This window comes from Mobula birostris, chromosome 22 (genome assembly GCF_030028105.1).
Source record: "Mobula birostris isolate sMobBir1 chromosome 22, sMobBir1.hap1, whole genome shotgun sequence".
Classification (NCBI taxonomy): Eukaryota; Metazoa; Chordata; class Chondrichthyes; order Myliobatiformes; family Myliobatidae; genus Mobula; species Mobula birostris.
The window spans coordinates 51733679-51747975 of NC_092391.1; the positions used below are offsets into that span (position 1 = coordinate 51733679).

A 14297-nucleotide genomic window follows, 5' to 3' on the forward strand; every position below is an offset into this window, starting at 1 on the left:
GACTATAAACTACCAGTTCAGCCGAGCGTTAATTGCCTCTAATCACCAAAGTTGAGGGACACAGGAAAACAGGGAATCAACGGTCCGAATCGTAACATAAACAAGGTAAATTTAAAGGGACCCCGATCTGGACTATGACACTCTCATCTCTTTTATTTTTTACATACTTGAAAAAGCTTTTACTATCCACATTGATATTGTTTGCTAGCTTGCTAGCTAACATTTTATATTTTCCCTTCTAATGGTTCTTTTAGTTGCTCTCTGTAGATTTTAAAAGCTTCCCAATCCTCTATCTTCCCACTAATTTTTGCTTTGTTGCATGCCCTCTCTTTTATTTTTACATTAGCTTTGACTTCCCTTGTCAGCCATTTGAGTATTTCTTCATTTTTCGAATATATCCGTCCTGCACCTTCCTCATTTCTTCCAGAAACTCATGCCATTGCTGCTCTACTGTCACCCCTGCTGGCATTTCCTTCCAATTTACTTTGGCCAACTCCTCTCTCATACCACTGTAGTGTCCTTTATTGCTACATCAGACTTTACTTTCTCCCTATCAAATTTCAAGTTGAACATCATATTGTGATCACTGCCTCCTAAGGTTTCTTTGACCTTAAGCTCCCTAATCACCTCCAGTTCATTACATAACACCCAATCCAGTATAGCTGGTTCTCAAGTATGCTCAATGACAAACTGCTCTAAAAAGTCATCTATGGACATTCAACAAACTCACTCTCTTGAGATCCATTACGAACCTACTTTTCCCATTCAACTTGCACGTTAAAATTTCCCATGACTATCATAACATTGCCCTATTGTCACATCTTTTCTATTTCCCGTTGTAATCTGTGGTCCACATCCCAGCTACTGTTGGGAGGCCTATATACAGCTGCCATCAGGGCCCTTTTACCTTTGCAGTTTCTTAACTCAACTCACAAGGATTCAACATCTTCCAATCCTATGTCACATCTTTCAACTGATTTGATGCCATTTACCAGCAGAGCCATGCCATCCCCTCTGCCTATCTTCCTATCCCTCCGATACAACGTGTAACCTTGGCCATTCAGCTCGCAATTAGAACCATCCTTCTGCAATGATTCAGTGATGACCGCCACAGGAATCAGTATGGTAACTATTTCCTGCACTCCCACTATGGAAAGTATATCCTTTCCTAAGTACTGATACTTCAATTGTGGTCTCACCAAGACGTCTTTGCCCCTGCATTCAAAACCTTGCAATGACAGCCAACATACTATTTGTCTTGTTAACTGCTTACTACCTCTTCAATTCTGCTTTCAGTGATGAGTGAACAAGGGTGTCAAAATCTCTTTATGCTTCAACACTGATTAATCAAACACTATTTTATATATACCACCTTCTTGTTTTCCTTTACAAAGTGGATAACTTTACATTTTTCCTTGTTATACCCTTTGTGACCTGTTTTTGGACAATCAATTGATCTGCTCAAGTCATCTTGAAGCCTCTTTGCGTCCCTCTCACAGTACATTTAGTTCATCTATAAGCTTGGAAATATTATGTTGTTCCGTCATCCAAATTATTAAGATAGAGTCTATAATGAAATGAGGCAGCACCCCACTCATTACTAACTGCTACCCTGAAAAAACCCACATTTCACTCCTCTACTTACTATATCCTCATGAACACCCAGTCGTCAACACTGGCAATTCCCTAAGCTCCATGGTAAATTCCTCATGGGAGGAATGTGGCAGCACAATTTCCTTCAGGGCTCCCAGATCTCAGGCTGGGAAACCAGCCACTGAGCCTCAATCTGTTGGTAGCAGCTCATATATATTTCAATGCTAGGAGTATTGAGGGGAAGGCGGATGAGTTGAGGGCGTGGATTGACACGTGGAATTATGACGTTATAGCATTTACTGAAACTTGGCTACAGGAGGGGCAGGACTGGCAGCTTAATATTCCAGGGTTCCGATGTTTCAGATGTGATCGAGGCAGAGGAATGAAAGGTGGGGGAGTGGCATTGCTTGTTAGGGAAAATATTACAGCAGTGCTCAGGCAGGACAGATTAGAGGGCTTGTCTACTGAGTCCTTATGGGTGGAGATGAGAAACAGGAAAGGTATGGCCACATTAGTGGGATTGTATTACAGACCACCCAATAGTCAACGAGAATTGGAAGAGCAAATCTGCAGAGAGATAGCAGGCAACTGCAGGAAACATAAAGTTGTGGTGGTAGGGCATTTTAATTTTCCATACATTGATTGGGACTCCCATACTGTTAGGGGTCTAGATGGTTTAGAGTTTGTAAAATGTGTTCAGGAAAGTTTTCTAAATCAATATATAGAGGGACCAACTAGAGGGGATGCAATACTGGATCTCCTGTTAGGAAACGAATTAGGACAAGTGACGGAAGTCTGTGTAGGGGAGCACCTTGGTTCCAGTGATCATAACACCATTAGTTTCAATCTGATCATGGACAAGGATAGATCTGGTCCTAGGGTTGAGGTTCTGAACTGGAAGAAGGCCAAATTTGAAGAAATGAGAAAGGATCTAAAAAGCGTGGATTGGGACAGGTTGTTCTCTGGCCAAGATGTGATTGGTAGGTGGGAAGCCTTCGAAGGGAAAATTTTGAGAGTGCAGAGTTTGTATGTTCCTGTCAGGATTAAAGGCAAATTGAATAGGAATAAGGAACCTTGGTTCTCAAGGGATATTGCAACTCTGATAAAGAAGAAGAGGGAGTTGTATGAAATGTATAGGAAACAGGGAGTAAATCAGGTGCTTGAGGAGTATAAGAAGTTCAAGAAAATACTTAAGAAAGAAATCAGGAGGGCTAAAAGAAGACATGAGGTTGCCTTGGCAGTCAAAGTGAAGGATAATCCAAAGAGCTTTCACAGGTATATTAAGAGCAAAAGGATTGAAAGGGATAAAATTGGTCCTCTTGAAGATCAAAGTGGTCGGCTATGTGCGGAACCAAAGGAAATGGGGGAGATCTTAAATAGGTTTTTTGCGTTGGTATTTACTAAGGAAACTGGCATGAAGTCTATGGAATTGAGGGAATCAAGTAGTGAGATCATGGAAACTGTACAGATTGAAAAGGAGGAGGTGCTTGCTGTCTTGAGGAAAATTAAAGTGGATAAATCCCTGGGACCTGACAGAGTGTTCTCTCGGACCTTGAAGGAGACTAGTGTTGAAATGGCGGGGGCCCTGGCAGAAATATTTAAAATGTCGCTGTCTATGGGTGAAGTGCCAGAGGATTGGAAAGTGGCTCATGTTGTTCCGTTGTTTAAAAAAGGATCGAAAAGTAATCCGGGAAATTATAGGCCGGTGAGTTTAACGTCGGTAGTAGGTAAATTATTGGAGGGAGTACTAAAAGACAGAATCTACAAGCATTTGGGTAGACAGGGACTTATTAGGGAGAGTCAACATGGCTTTGTGCGTGGTAGGTCATGTTTAACAAATCTATTAGAGTTTTTCGAGGAGGTTACCAGGAAAGTGGATGAAGGGAAGGGAGTGGATATTGTCTACATGGATTTCAGTAAGGCCTTTGACAAGGTCCCGCATGGGAGGTTAGTTAGGAAAATTCAGTTGCTAGGTATACATGGAGAGGTGGTAAATTGGATTAGACATTCGCTCAATGGAAGAAGCCAAAGAGTGGTGGTAGAGAATTGCTTCTCTGAGTGGAGGCCTGTGACTAGTGGTGTGCCACAGGGATCAGTGCTGGGTCCATTGTTATTTGTCATCTATATCAATGATCTGGATGATAATGTGGTAAATTGGATCAGCAAGTTTGCTGATGATACAAAGCTTGGAGGTGTAGTAGACAGTGAGAAAGGTTTTCAGAGCCTGCAGAGGAACTAGGACCAGCTGGAAAAATGGGCTGGAAAATGGCAGATGGAGTTTAATACAGACAAGTGTGAGGTATTGCACGTTGGAAGGACAAACCAACGTAGAACATACAGGGTTAATGGTAAGGCACTGAGGAGTGCAGTGGAACAGAGGGATTTGGAAATACAGATACAAAATTCCCTAAGAGTGGCGTCACAAGTAGATAGCGTCGTAAAGAGAGCTTTTGGTACATTGGCCTTTATTAATCAAAGTATTGAGTATAAGAGCTGGAATGTTATGATGAGGTCGTATAAGGCATTGGTGAGGCCGAATCTGGAGTATTGTGTTCAGTTTTGGTCACCAAATTACAGGAAGGATATAAATAAGGTTGAAAGAGTGCAGAGAAGGTTTACAAGGATGTTGCCGGGACTTGAGAAACTCAGTTACAGAGAAAGGTTGAATAGGTTAGGACTTTATTCCCTGGAGCGTAGAAGAATGAGGGGAGATTTGATAGAGGTATATAAAATTATGATGGGTATAGTAGATGGAGTAAATGCAAGCAGGCTTTTTCCACTGAGGCAAGGGGAGAAAAAAACCAGAGGACATGGGTTAAGGGTGAGGGGGGAAAAGTTTAAAGGGAACATTAGTGGGGGCTTCTTCACACAGAGAGTGGTGGGAGTATGGAATGAGCTGCCAGACGAGGTGGTAAATGCGGGTTCTTTTTTAACATTTAAGAATGAATTGGACACATACATGGATGGGAGGTGTGTGGAGGGATATGGTCCGTGTGCAGGTCAGTGGGACCAGGCAGAAAATAGTTCGGCACAGCCAAGAAGGGCCAAAAGGCCTGTTTCTGTGTCACAGTTGTTCAGAGATGTTAATGAACCCGTCACACAGAGAGCTTTGGAAGCCAATGAGCTTACATGTAGGGAGAGGGTCTCACCAGCTGTCAATATGGTAACTGTTTGTACCAAGACACCGCCACACTACACTAATAAATGCCATGTGCTGTGAGCCAGGACTGAGACACCTGCATCAACACACTCATGCTGCACCACCACAGCAGCGACAGCCCCAAGCCGTACCCAACCACAGCCCTGAGCTGTACTCTACCACATCCCCATGGCTCTCAGCAAAGGCTGTGCCCAGGATTAATGTTTCAGGTCAAGATGGTGCTAGTAAACAACTATTCCTCAGGCAACATCTTCCACATGGTCAATCATTTCAGATTTTCTACGTCTTCTACTTTTTGTTTAATCTAATTTTTTTTTTTGAACTGTTGGAGCCTGTGGCTTACAGTCTGTAGTTCGACTGAGTGAGCTAGCACTCTGCTGTCCCCAAGGAAACTCCAGAAGAGAAGTGTGACCACAAGCTACCACGAGAAGAAGCTCAGAGATGGGGCGAGGGGCCATGATCGACTACGTTTCTTGCTGATTAAAGCGGCAAGGAAGATTGAAACATCGACGCAAACGCAGAGGAGAGCGAGCGGTCGCTCTCCTCAGGGGGACCGCTGGACATGAGTTGCTCATCTCAGAGGGGTTGCTGGGTTTGAGTCGATTCCCTCAGAGGAGCCGTTGTGTTTGAGTCTGTTGTGTATGTGGCCTGGTTACACAACAAGGCTATTAATAAAAACACTGGAGATGGGAGCTAAGGTTCATGGTTCTTTACTGGCAGAATCCGAACTCAGCACACACATACAGATCAATATGTGCCTAATAGTGCATTCAATGATGTGTTACTAAAACATAAGGTAGTCCCTTATTATACTGTAGGCTATACGGTACAGAGTCTCTTCCCTTGGAAAGGCCGCTGGGTTCGAGTCTGTTCCCTTGGAAAGGCCACTGGGTTCGAGTCCCATCATCTGGAAAGGCCGCTGGGTTTGAGTCTGTTCCTCTGGAAAGGCCACTGGGTTCGAGTCCCATCATTTGGAAAGGCCGCTGGATTTGAGTCTGTTCCCTTGGAAAGGCCACTGGGTTCGAGTCCCATCATTTGGAAAGGCCGCTGGGTTCGAGTCTCATCATTTGGAAAGGTCGCTGGATTTGAGTCGCTTCCCTTGGAAAGGCTGCCGGGTTCGAGTTGCTTCCCTCGGAAAGGCTGCCGGGTCCAATTTGCTTCCCTCAGAGGGACCACTGGGTTCAAGTCACATCCTTCCTATGATCCACTGGGTTCGAGTCGCTTCCCACAGAAGGACCACTGGGTTTGATTCGCTTCCCTCAGAAAAGCTGCTGGGTTCAAGTCACTTCCCTCAGAAAGGCCACTAGATTTGAGTTGCTTCCCTTGGAGGGACCACTGGGTTCCATAAGACCATAAGACATAGGAGCAGAATTAGGCCATCAATTCTGCTCCGATGTTCCATCATGGCTGATTCGAGATCTCACTCAACCCCATACATCTACTTTCCCAACATATCCTTTGATTCCCTGACTGATCAGGAAATGATTAACTTCTGCCTTAAATATACCCAAGGACTTGGCCTCCACCGCAGTCTGTGGCAGAGCACTCTAGAGTCACCAGTCTCTGGCTGAAAGAATTCTACCTTACCTCAGTTCTAAAAGATCGCCCCCTCAATTTTGAAGCTGGGCCCTCTTGTTCTGGATACCCTCACCAGAGGAAACATCCACTCCACATCCACCCTATCTAGTTCTTTCAACATTCGATAGGTTTCAATGAGATCTCCCTGCATTCTTCTAAATTCCAGTGAGTACAGGCCCAAAGCTACCAAACACTCCTCATATCTTAACCCCTACATTCCTGGAATCATCCTAATGAACCTCCTCTGGACCTTCTCCAATGACAACACATACTTTCTGAAATATGGGGCCCAAAACTGTTGACAGTTCTCCAAGTGCAGCCTGACTAGTGTCTTATAAAGGCTTAGCATTATCTCCTTGCTTTTATATTCTATTCCCCTTGAAATGAATGCCAACATTGCATTTACTTTCTTTACCACAGACTCAACCTGTAAATTAACCTTCTGGGAGTCTTGCACGAGGACTTCCAAGTCCCCCTGCATCTCTGATATTTGAACCTTCTCCCCATTTACATAATACATAATAGCCGGCACTATTGTGCCTTTTACAAAGATTATATTTCCCAACACTGGATTCCATCTGCCACTTTTTTGCCCATTCTTCTAATTTGTCTAAGTCCTGCTGCATTGTTTCCTCAGCACTACCAACCCCTCCACCTATCTTTGTATCATCCACAAACTTGGCCACAAAGCCATCAATTCCAGTCATTTCCCTCGGAAAAGATGCTAGATTCAAGTCGCTTCCCACAGAAAAGCCACTGGCTTTAATTTGCTTTCCGCAGAAAGACTACTGGGTTTGAGATTCTTCCATCAGAAAGACCGCTGGGTTCAAGTCACTTCCCTTGGAAAGTCTGCTGGGTTCGAGTAGCTTCCATCAGAAAGGCTGCTGGATTTGAGTAGCTTCCATCAGAAAGGCTGATGGGTTCGAGTCACTTCCCTTGGAAAGTCTGCTGGGTTCAGTTCACTTCCCTCGGAGGAGCTGCTGGGTTCGAGCTACTTCCCTCGGAGGGGCTGCTGGGTTCAAGTCACTTCCCACATGAAGGCCACTGGGTTTGAACGCTTGCTCTCCTCGATGCTCTCAGAGACATTACCAAAACTCTGAGATCTATGGATTGGACTGAATTTCAAACTAACTGTAGTTCACATTGGCGTCTTTCAGTTCTACGTTATTTTTCATGTTCTCACTCTTTCTTGTTGCTGATTAGTGGGCTGGGTGTTTGGGGTTTCATGTTCTTGCTGTGTGTGGGCAATCTGTTAGTTTTGTGTGAGGGAGGTTTGGGGGTTCTGGGGTTTGCGAGTTTTTTTTCTTTTCATGCAGGGGCATCGATATCTTTCACCTACTTCTGTGTTTTTTCTGTATTTTATGGCTATCTGGAGAAGACAAATTTCACAGTTGTATTCTGCATACATACTTTGATATAAAATGAACCTTTCTGAAACCTTTTAATCCATGCTGAGCTAAATGGTAAGGACTGCAGATTCCGGCCAATGGAAGATCAGCTCCGATACCTTTATGATGTTTAAAATGCTTATGTTTAACTCTGTGAAAACAATTGCTCTAACTGACCTTTGTTGTTTCAACACAATCTTTTATGTTCTGGAGAGTCAGCTGATAAACTTCAGCAGCACTGGGTTTCAAGATGATCTCAGGGGCAGAGAGGAAAACTTCAATTTGGAAGAGGGGATTATTCCCAAGAACAGCAGCATTAATTTGCTGAAGATTTCTACAGACAAAAACACAGGATGTTAGGCCTGGCTAATATGGCATGATTACAAATAACCCTCAATTAACATACCCATCAGACATTAAATTTTATATTTGATCTCATATGCAATGTCACATTTCCAGTACATATCAGGGAAACAACCAAAGTCCCTATGCTCATGGGGATAACAAGTATTTATTATCACCATTCAGTCACAGGATGTGCCGATTGTTGGCAAGGCCAGATTTGATTCTCCACTTCGGGGCATTAATAACAATAATATATTACAACTCTCTGTGTGTAGTGTCATCATGGGAAGAAGAGAAACTAATGTGTTTGGTATCACAAATCACTGTGGAAGACACTAGTAGTAAGATGCAAGTTTCAGGTGTTTCAAGTTTGTAAAGTTACCATCATTAAAGAGAAGGTGCTTGGGAAACTGAACGGTCTGAAGGTGGATAAGTCACCTGGACCAGACGGTGTACATCTCAGGGTTCTGAAAGAGATGCTGACGAGATTGTGGAGGCATTCGTAATGATCACTCAAGAATCACTAGATTCTGGAAAGGTTCTGGAAGACTGGAAAATTGCAAATGTCACTCCATTCTTCAAGAAGGTAGAGATGGAATACAGTGTCAGGAAGTGTACAACCATGTACTTTGGTAGAAAGAAATGATAGGGTAGACTATTTTCTAAATGGAGAGAAAATACAAAAAACTGAGATGCAAAGGGACTTGGTAGTCTTTGTGCAGGATTCCCGAAAGGTTAATTTGCAGGTTGAGTCTGTGGTGAGTCTGTGTATTCACTGGAAAGAGAGGTGACCTGATTGAAACCTATTGAATGGTGAAAGGTCTTGATACAGTGGATGTGGAGAGGATGTCTCCTATGGTGGGAGCATCTAAGACCAAGAAGACACAGCTTCAAAATAGAGGGTGTCCTTTTAGAACGGAGGTGAGGGAGCATTTCTTTAGCCAGAGAGTGGTGAATCTGTGGAATTCTTTGCCACAGGCAGCTGTAGAGTCCAAGCATTATGTGTATTTAAGACAGAGGTTGATAGATTCTTGATTGGTCAGGGCATGAATGATACAGGGAGATGACAGGAGATTGGGACTAAGAGGAAAATTGGATCAGCCATGATGAAATGCTGGAGCAGACTTGATGGGCTAAATGGCATAAGATGCTCCTATATCTTATGGTCTTATAACTCAGAAAATTACAGCCTCATCAGGTCTACACTAAATCTGTACCAAAGCAACTCTTGAATTCTATCCATCAGCCTCATCTCTGTTGCTTTGCCAATTTTTCTCTACAATGTACATCCAATTCCTTCATGGCTACAAACGAAATATAATCAAATTCTAAATACACACTGCGTTAGGAGTGTTTCTGTAAGTCATTCTTCGTTCATTTCCTTGTTTTGTTAATGCTATGGCCTCTAGCGATCAAGACCCACACTCCACCATTGCTGCTTCCAAATTTGGGACCTGGGCCAGCAATTTTAATATAAAGGCTTTTGAAAGAATTGACTCTCCTGTGGGAGTACTACACAGCAAGGGGTTAACTATAGTGTAGGTTTGGGGTAATAGCAGAGAATGCATAAGGGAAATAGATCTCTTTCTCTGGGGGCAACATCTTATGATTTTACAACATTTATCCTTGCCTTGAGTTCACAAACTAAATTATACTTACCTTATAATCATTCTGACAAGACTGTCATAAATGCGGCGCTCCCAGTAAGTGTAGTATAATTGCATCTTTAAAGCCTTTCCAGTGTTGGTGTGGAAGACGAGGCCTTCCATTTTTGTCAGCAGTGGGCCAATGGCTTTGTACTTACTAACTAAGTTCAAGGTGTCCTTTGTCCGCTCCCGTTCTACGTACTCAAAGAACTCCTTTACTCCTAATAAAAACATTTAGAATGCTTCACCTGATTCATGACAAGATTAAACCACAAGTAAGCAAGCTTTAGATAATTTCATCTTACCTGCAAGATCCTCCTTGGACTTGGGTGGTGACCTTTTGAAGAGGTCTGCAGATTCTATAGCTGTGAGTTTAGAGAGAATGTCTCGGACATTTTTATGAATTTGGTTTACAAGTGATTCAAATTTCCCAATTGCTTGCTCACAGCGTCCAAGGTAATCAATAATACCTGTTTTAATAAGAAACAGAACTTTAATTTTGGTAACCTCATTGTTAAATGAAGTTTCATTCCATTTCTATTATCTTCAAGATCAACAGCATGACATCAGAATATAAAGTGAATGTGATGAGTGAACCCCCAAGAAAATGGGCAGAGTAAATTTACGGATGTTACTCAGTCAAGAACACTCGAAACATCACCCAGTGCCCAGGTCACACTAGCTGCACTGCTGGCCTCATGCCCTGTCACTGACCAACATCCACAACCACACATTCACAGCCCTGTCAGATGGTCACACACATCATTAATCCATGCCTCACAACCACAGCATGAACATGGGACACAGTTCTTACCGCTCAAACATCTGGAAACAACTTCCAATGACTCGCAATGTTAATTCCTTTCATCCATGTGCATCACAGCAAGGGCAGCATTTGTTGACCACTCCTAAGTGACTTCGAAATGCCGGTGGTCAGCCACCTTCTCGAACTACTCACTCATCGGGATACAGAGCATAGCTCCAATGCTGTAGCCCCTGGGCTCTGGAAACACCTGGTTGCCGCAAATCCTGCAGCCTTCCACAACATTGCGAGGACCACTGTAGGTTTACTTCACATGTATCCCACATCCTACTCTGACTCACGAACTACAGATGATGACAGCAAGCACATTTTTCCTCTAACACTCTTCATGCCCGTTGTTGCTTAAACGGCAAATAATTGCCACCTATCCAGGAGATGGCAGCCAAGCAGCAGGAAAATGAAAAGGGAGCTTAGTGAGGGGCACCAAAGGCCAGGGGAGACAAAAGTCCCTTGTACATCTGCGAACCAGGACCCAAGTTAAAATAAAAAAGTGAAAAACACTATTTGATGGCTTTCTTTCTCCTGATGCTCACTGCCTTGTCCAGGCATGATTAATTCACAGTGTCTGCTGCACTGTTCTATGCAGTTTAACATCATCAGTGCTGCATCATAAGACCAGAATGAGGCCATTTGGCCTATCGGGTCTTCTCCACCATTTCATCATGGCTGATCCAATTTTCCTCTCAGACACAATCTCCTGCCTTCTCTCTGTATCCCTTTGTGCCCTGACCAATCCAGAATCTATCAACCTCTGCCTTAAATATAAATAAAGACTTGGACTCCACAGCTGCCCGTGGCAAAGAATTCCACAGATTCACCACACTCTGGCTAAAGAAATTTCTCCTCATCTCCGTTCTAAAAGGACACCCCTCTAATCTGAGGCTGTGTCCTCTGGTCTTAGACTCTCCTGCCATAGGAAACATCCTCTCCATGGGCTAGCGATCCCTATTTTAGGTAACATATTTTTTCCTCCCTCTTTCACGGATCGTGCGTTTCAAATTTGGAAGACTAAGGGTATTTCACGGTTTTTGGATTTATTTTTAGATGGTTCCCTTATGTCTTTTGAACAATTATCTAATAAATATAATTTACCAAGAATACATTTTTTTAGATATCTCTAAGTTAGAAATTTCCTAAGTACTATACTCTCTTCCTTTCCGACGCTACCTCCTACATATATTTTAGATACTATAATTAACCTTAATCCATGTCAGAAAGGTGTAACGGCTATTATTTATAATGTTATTATGAAACTTAGGAAAGCTCCATTTAATAAGATTAGGTCAGATTGGGAACAAGAATTGGGTTCTATTATTTCCGTGGATGACTGGGGGCAGATTTTACAATTAGTCAATACTTCCTCTATCTGTGCTAAACATTCCCTAATTCAATTTAAAGTTGTTCATAGAGCACATATGTCCAAAGATAAATAAGCTCGTTCCTATTCTCATATTAATCCTCTTTGTGATAGATGTCCAGGGCAGATAGCCTCTTTAACTCATATGTTTTGGTCTTGTCCTACTCTGGAAACTTTTTGGAGAGACATATTTAATATTATCTCAAAGGTATTGAATATAGATATTTCTCCTCATCCTATAACTGCTATCTTTGGATTACTTAAAATTTCCAGTAATCTCTCCCCTTCAGCCCGTAGAATGATTGCATTTCTTACTTTAATGGCGAAAACATGTATCTTACAACATTGGAAAGAGCTTAATGCTCCAACTACCTTTTTTTGGTTTTCCCAGACGATATTATGCTTAAATTTGGAGAAAATTAGAAGTAATCTTTATGATTCCTCACTTAAATTTGAACAGAACTGGAGATCTTTTATTCAATATTTTCATTTAATGTAATTTTTTTTCTCTTTTGTTCCATATTTATATTCCCTTCTTGCCTTTTTTTAAAACTGTTTTTAATGGAGGTCGGGTTTGAGGACGTGATTTTAAGTTCTTTAACTCCACCTGTTTCCGAGTTAGCCGATTGCTTTGCTTTGCTTTTAGTTTAGTTGCACGGTGGGTTTTTTTTGGGGGTCTTTTTTTGGGTTTTTTTTTTCCTTTTCTCTATTGATATATATATATATATATAAAAATTAGTATACTATTATTTTACCATATTATTTTGTTTAAATTGCACTGTTTGTATCAATTTTTTCTTCTGTATTAATATCTCCTGTAATTTCTAACAGTGTATTAGTGCCTTTATGGTTTACCCTTTGTATACTTATTCAATAAAAAGATTTAAAAAGAAAAGGAAACATCCTCTCCACATCCACTCTATTAAGGCCTTTCACCATTAGATAGATTTCAATGAGGACACCCCTCATTCTTCTGACTTTATAAAGTCTCAACATTACATCCTTGTTTTTATATTCTAGTACTCTTGAATGAATGCTAACATTGCATTTGCTTTCTTCACTACAGATTCAACCTGCAAATTGACCTTTAGGGAATCCTGCACAAAGACTCTCAGGTCCCTTTGCTCCTCAGCGTTTTGTATTTTCTATCCATTTAGAAAATAGTCTACACTTTCATTTCCTCTACCAAAGTACATGACCATACACTTCCCGACACTGTATTCCAGCTGCCATTTCTGTGCCCATTCTCTTAATGTGTCTAAGTCTTCCTGTAGCCTCTCTACTCCCTTAAAATCACCTGCCCCTCCACCTATCTTCAACACCAGTCACAGATCACTCCATCACATTAAGAATCTAGTGGATTCGAACAAAATCAGCAACAGTGGTGTCCAAACAAAAGGAGTCAAGAGTCACACAGCAATGAAACAGGCCCTTCAGCCCAACTCTGCAATGCTGACTAAGCTACCTACCTGAGCTAACCATGGTGCCATGGTAGCATAGAGGTCAGTGCGAAGCTATTACAGCTAGGTGCTTTCCGGAGTTCAGAGCTCAATTCTGGTGCCATCTTGTAAGGAGTCTCTGTATGGGTGGATTCTTCTGGGTGCTTTGGTTTTCTCCCACCATCCAAAGATGTACTGGGTAGGTTAATTGGTCATTGTAAATTGTCCTGTGATTAGGCTAGAGTTAATAGGGTTTGCTGGGATGGTGTGGCTCAAGGGACCAGAAGCACCTGCTATATGTCGTATTGCTGATTTTTTTTTAAATCTCCACGTGCCTGCAATTAGTCCATATCCCTCCAAACATTCCCTATCTATGCATCTGTCTAAATGTCTTTTAAATGTGCTAACTGTACCTGCCTCTGGCAGCTCACTTCATACACCCACCACTCACCGTGTGGAAAATAAAAGAGCTGCAGGGATAATTTCAGTCATAGTTTCCCACTGGAAAGCATTTTGAAAGGTATGCAGTTTATCAGTTTTATGACAACTGTAATTATTGATACAAACTATAAAAATATCTGTTATTACCCAATGAGTTCCAGTTCAATCTTCTATAACCTGAGCGAATAACTCGCTGGAGCTCCAGGATATGATCTATCAAAAGATTAGTCTCTGCTGCGTTTAACGAATCCATCAGTTTTTGGTAGCGATTCAGCATGTTCCACAATCCAGTGATGTACCTGGACACCAATGTAACAAGTGAGCATTCCAGTAACACGGAAGAGAAGGACAAGACTCCTGAGTCAGGTGACAGCAACATGATTTGTAGTTTGGTTTCATGCTCAACAGCAAACACTCAAGCTTACTGATCTAGATTCAGGAAGAGCTGTACTATCACAAATTAAATCTTTCATTCAATAGTGTCCCCATCTGCTCTCTTAGTCTGCAGATCCTAAAGAACTATTTCA

The 14297-nt window shown here is 42.1% G+C and overlaps 1 protein-coding gene across 2 annotated transcripts in view; it reads right to left on the reverse strand.

Annotated features, from left to right (window-relative positions):
• Positions 1-14297, reverse strand: part of dnah10 (dynein axonemal heavy chain 10) — a 283837-nt gene that overhangs the window by 190911 nt on the left and 78629 nt on the right. For both annotated transcript variants that reach the window (XM_072240729.1, XM_072240730.1), the window contains 4 exons: positions 13918-14069; positions 10016-10180; positions 9724-9931; positions 7897-8053 (listed from right to left, as the gene is read on the reverse strand). In XM_072240729.1, the coding sequence (XP_072096830.1) occupies positions 7897-8053; positions 9724-9931; positions 10016-10180; positions 13918-14069 (682 nt within the window). The remainder of the gene's footprint in view (positions 1-7896; positions 8054-9723; positions 9932-10015; positions 10181-13917; positions 14070-14297) is intronic.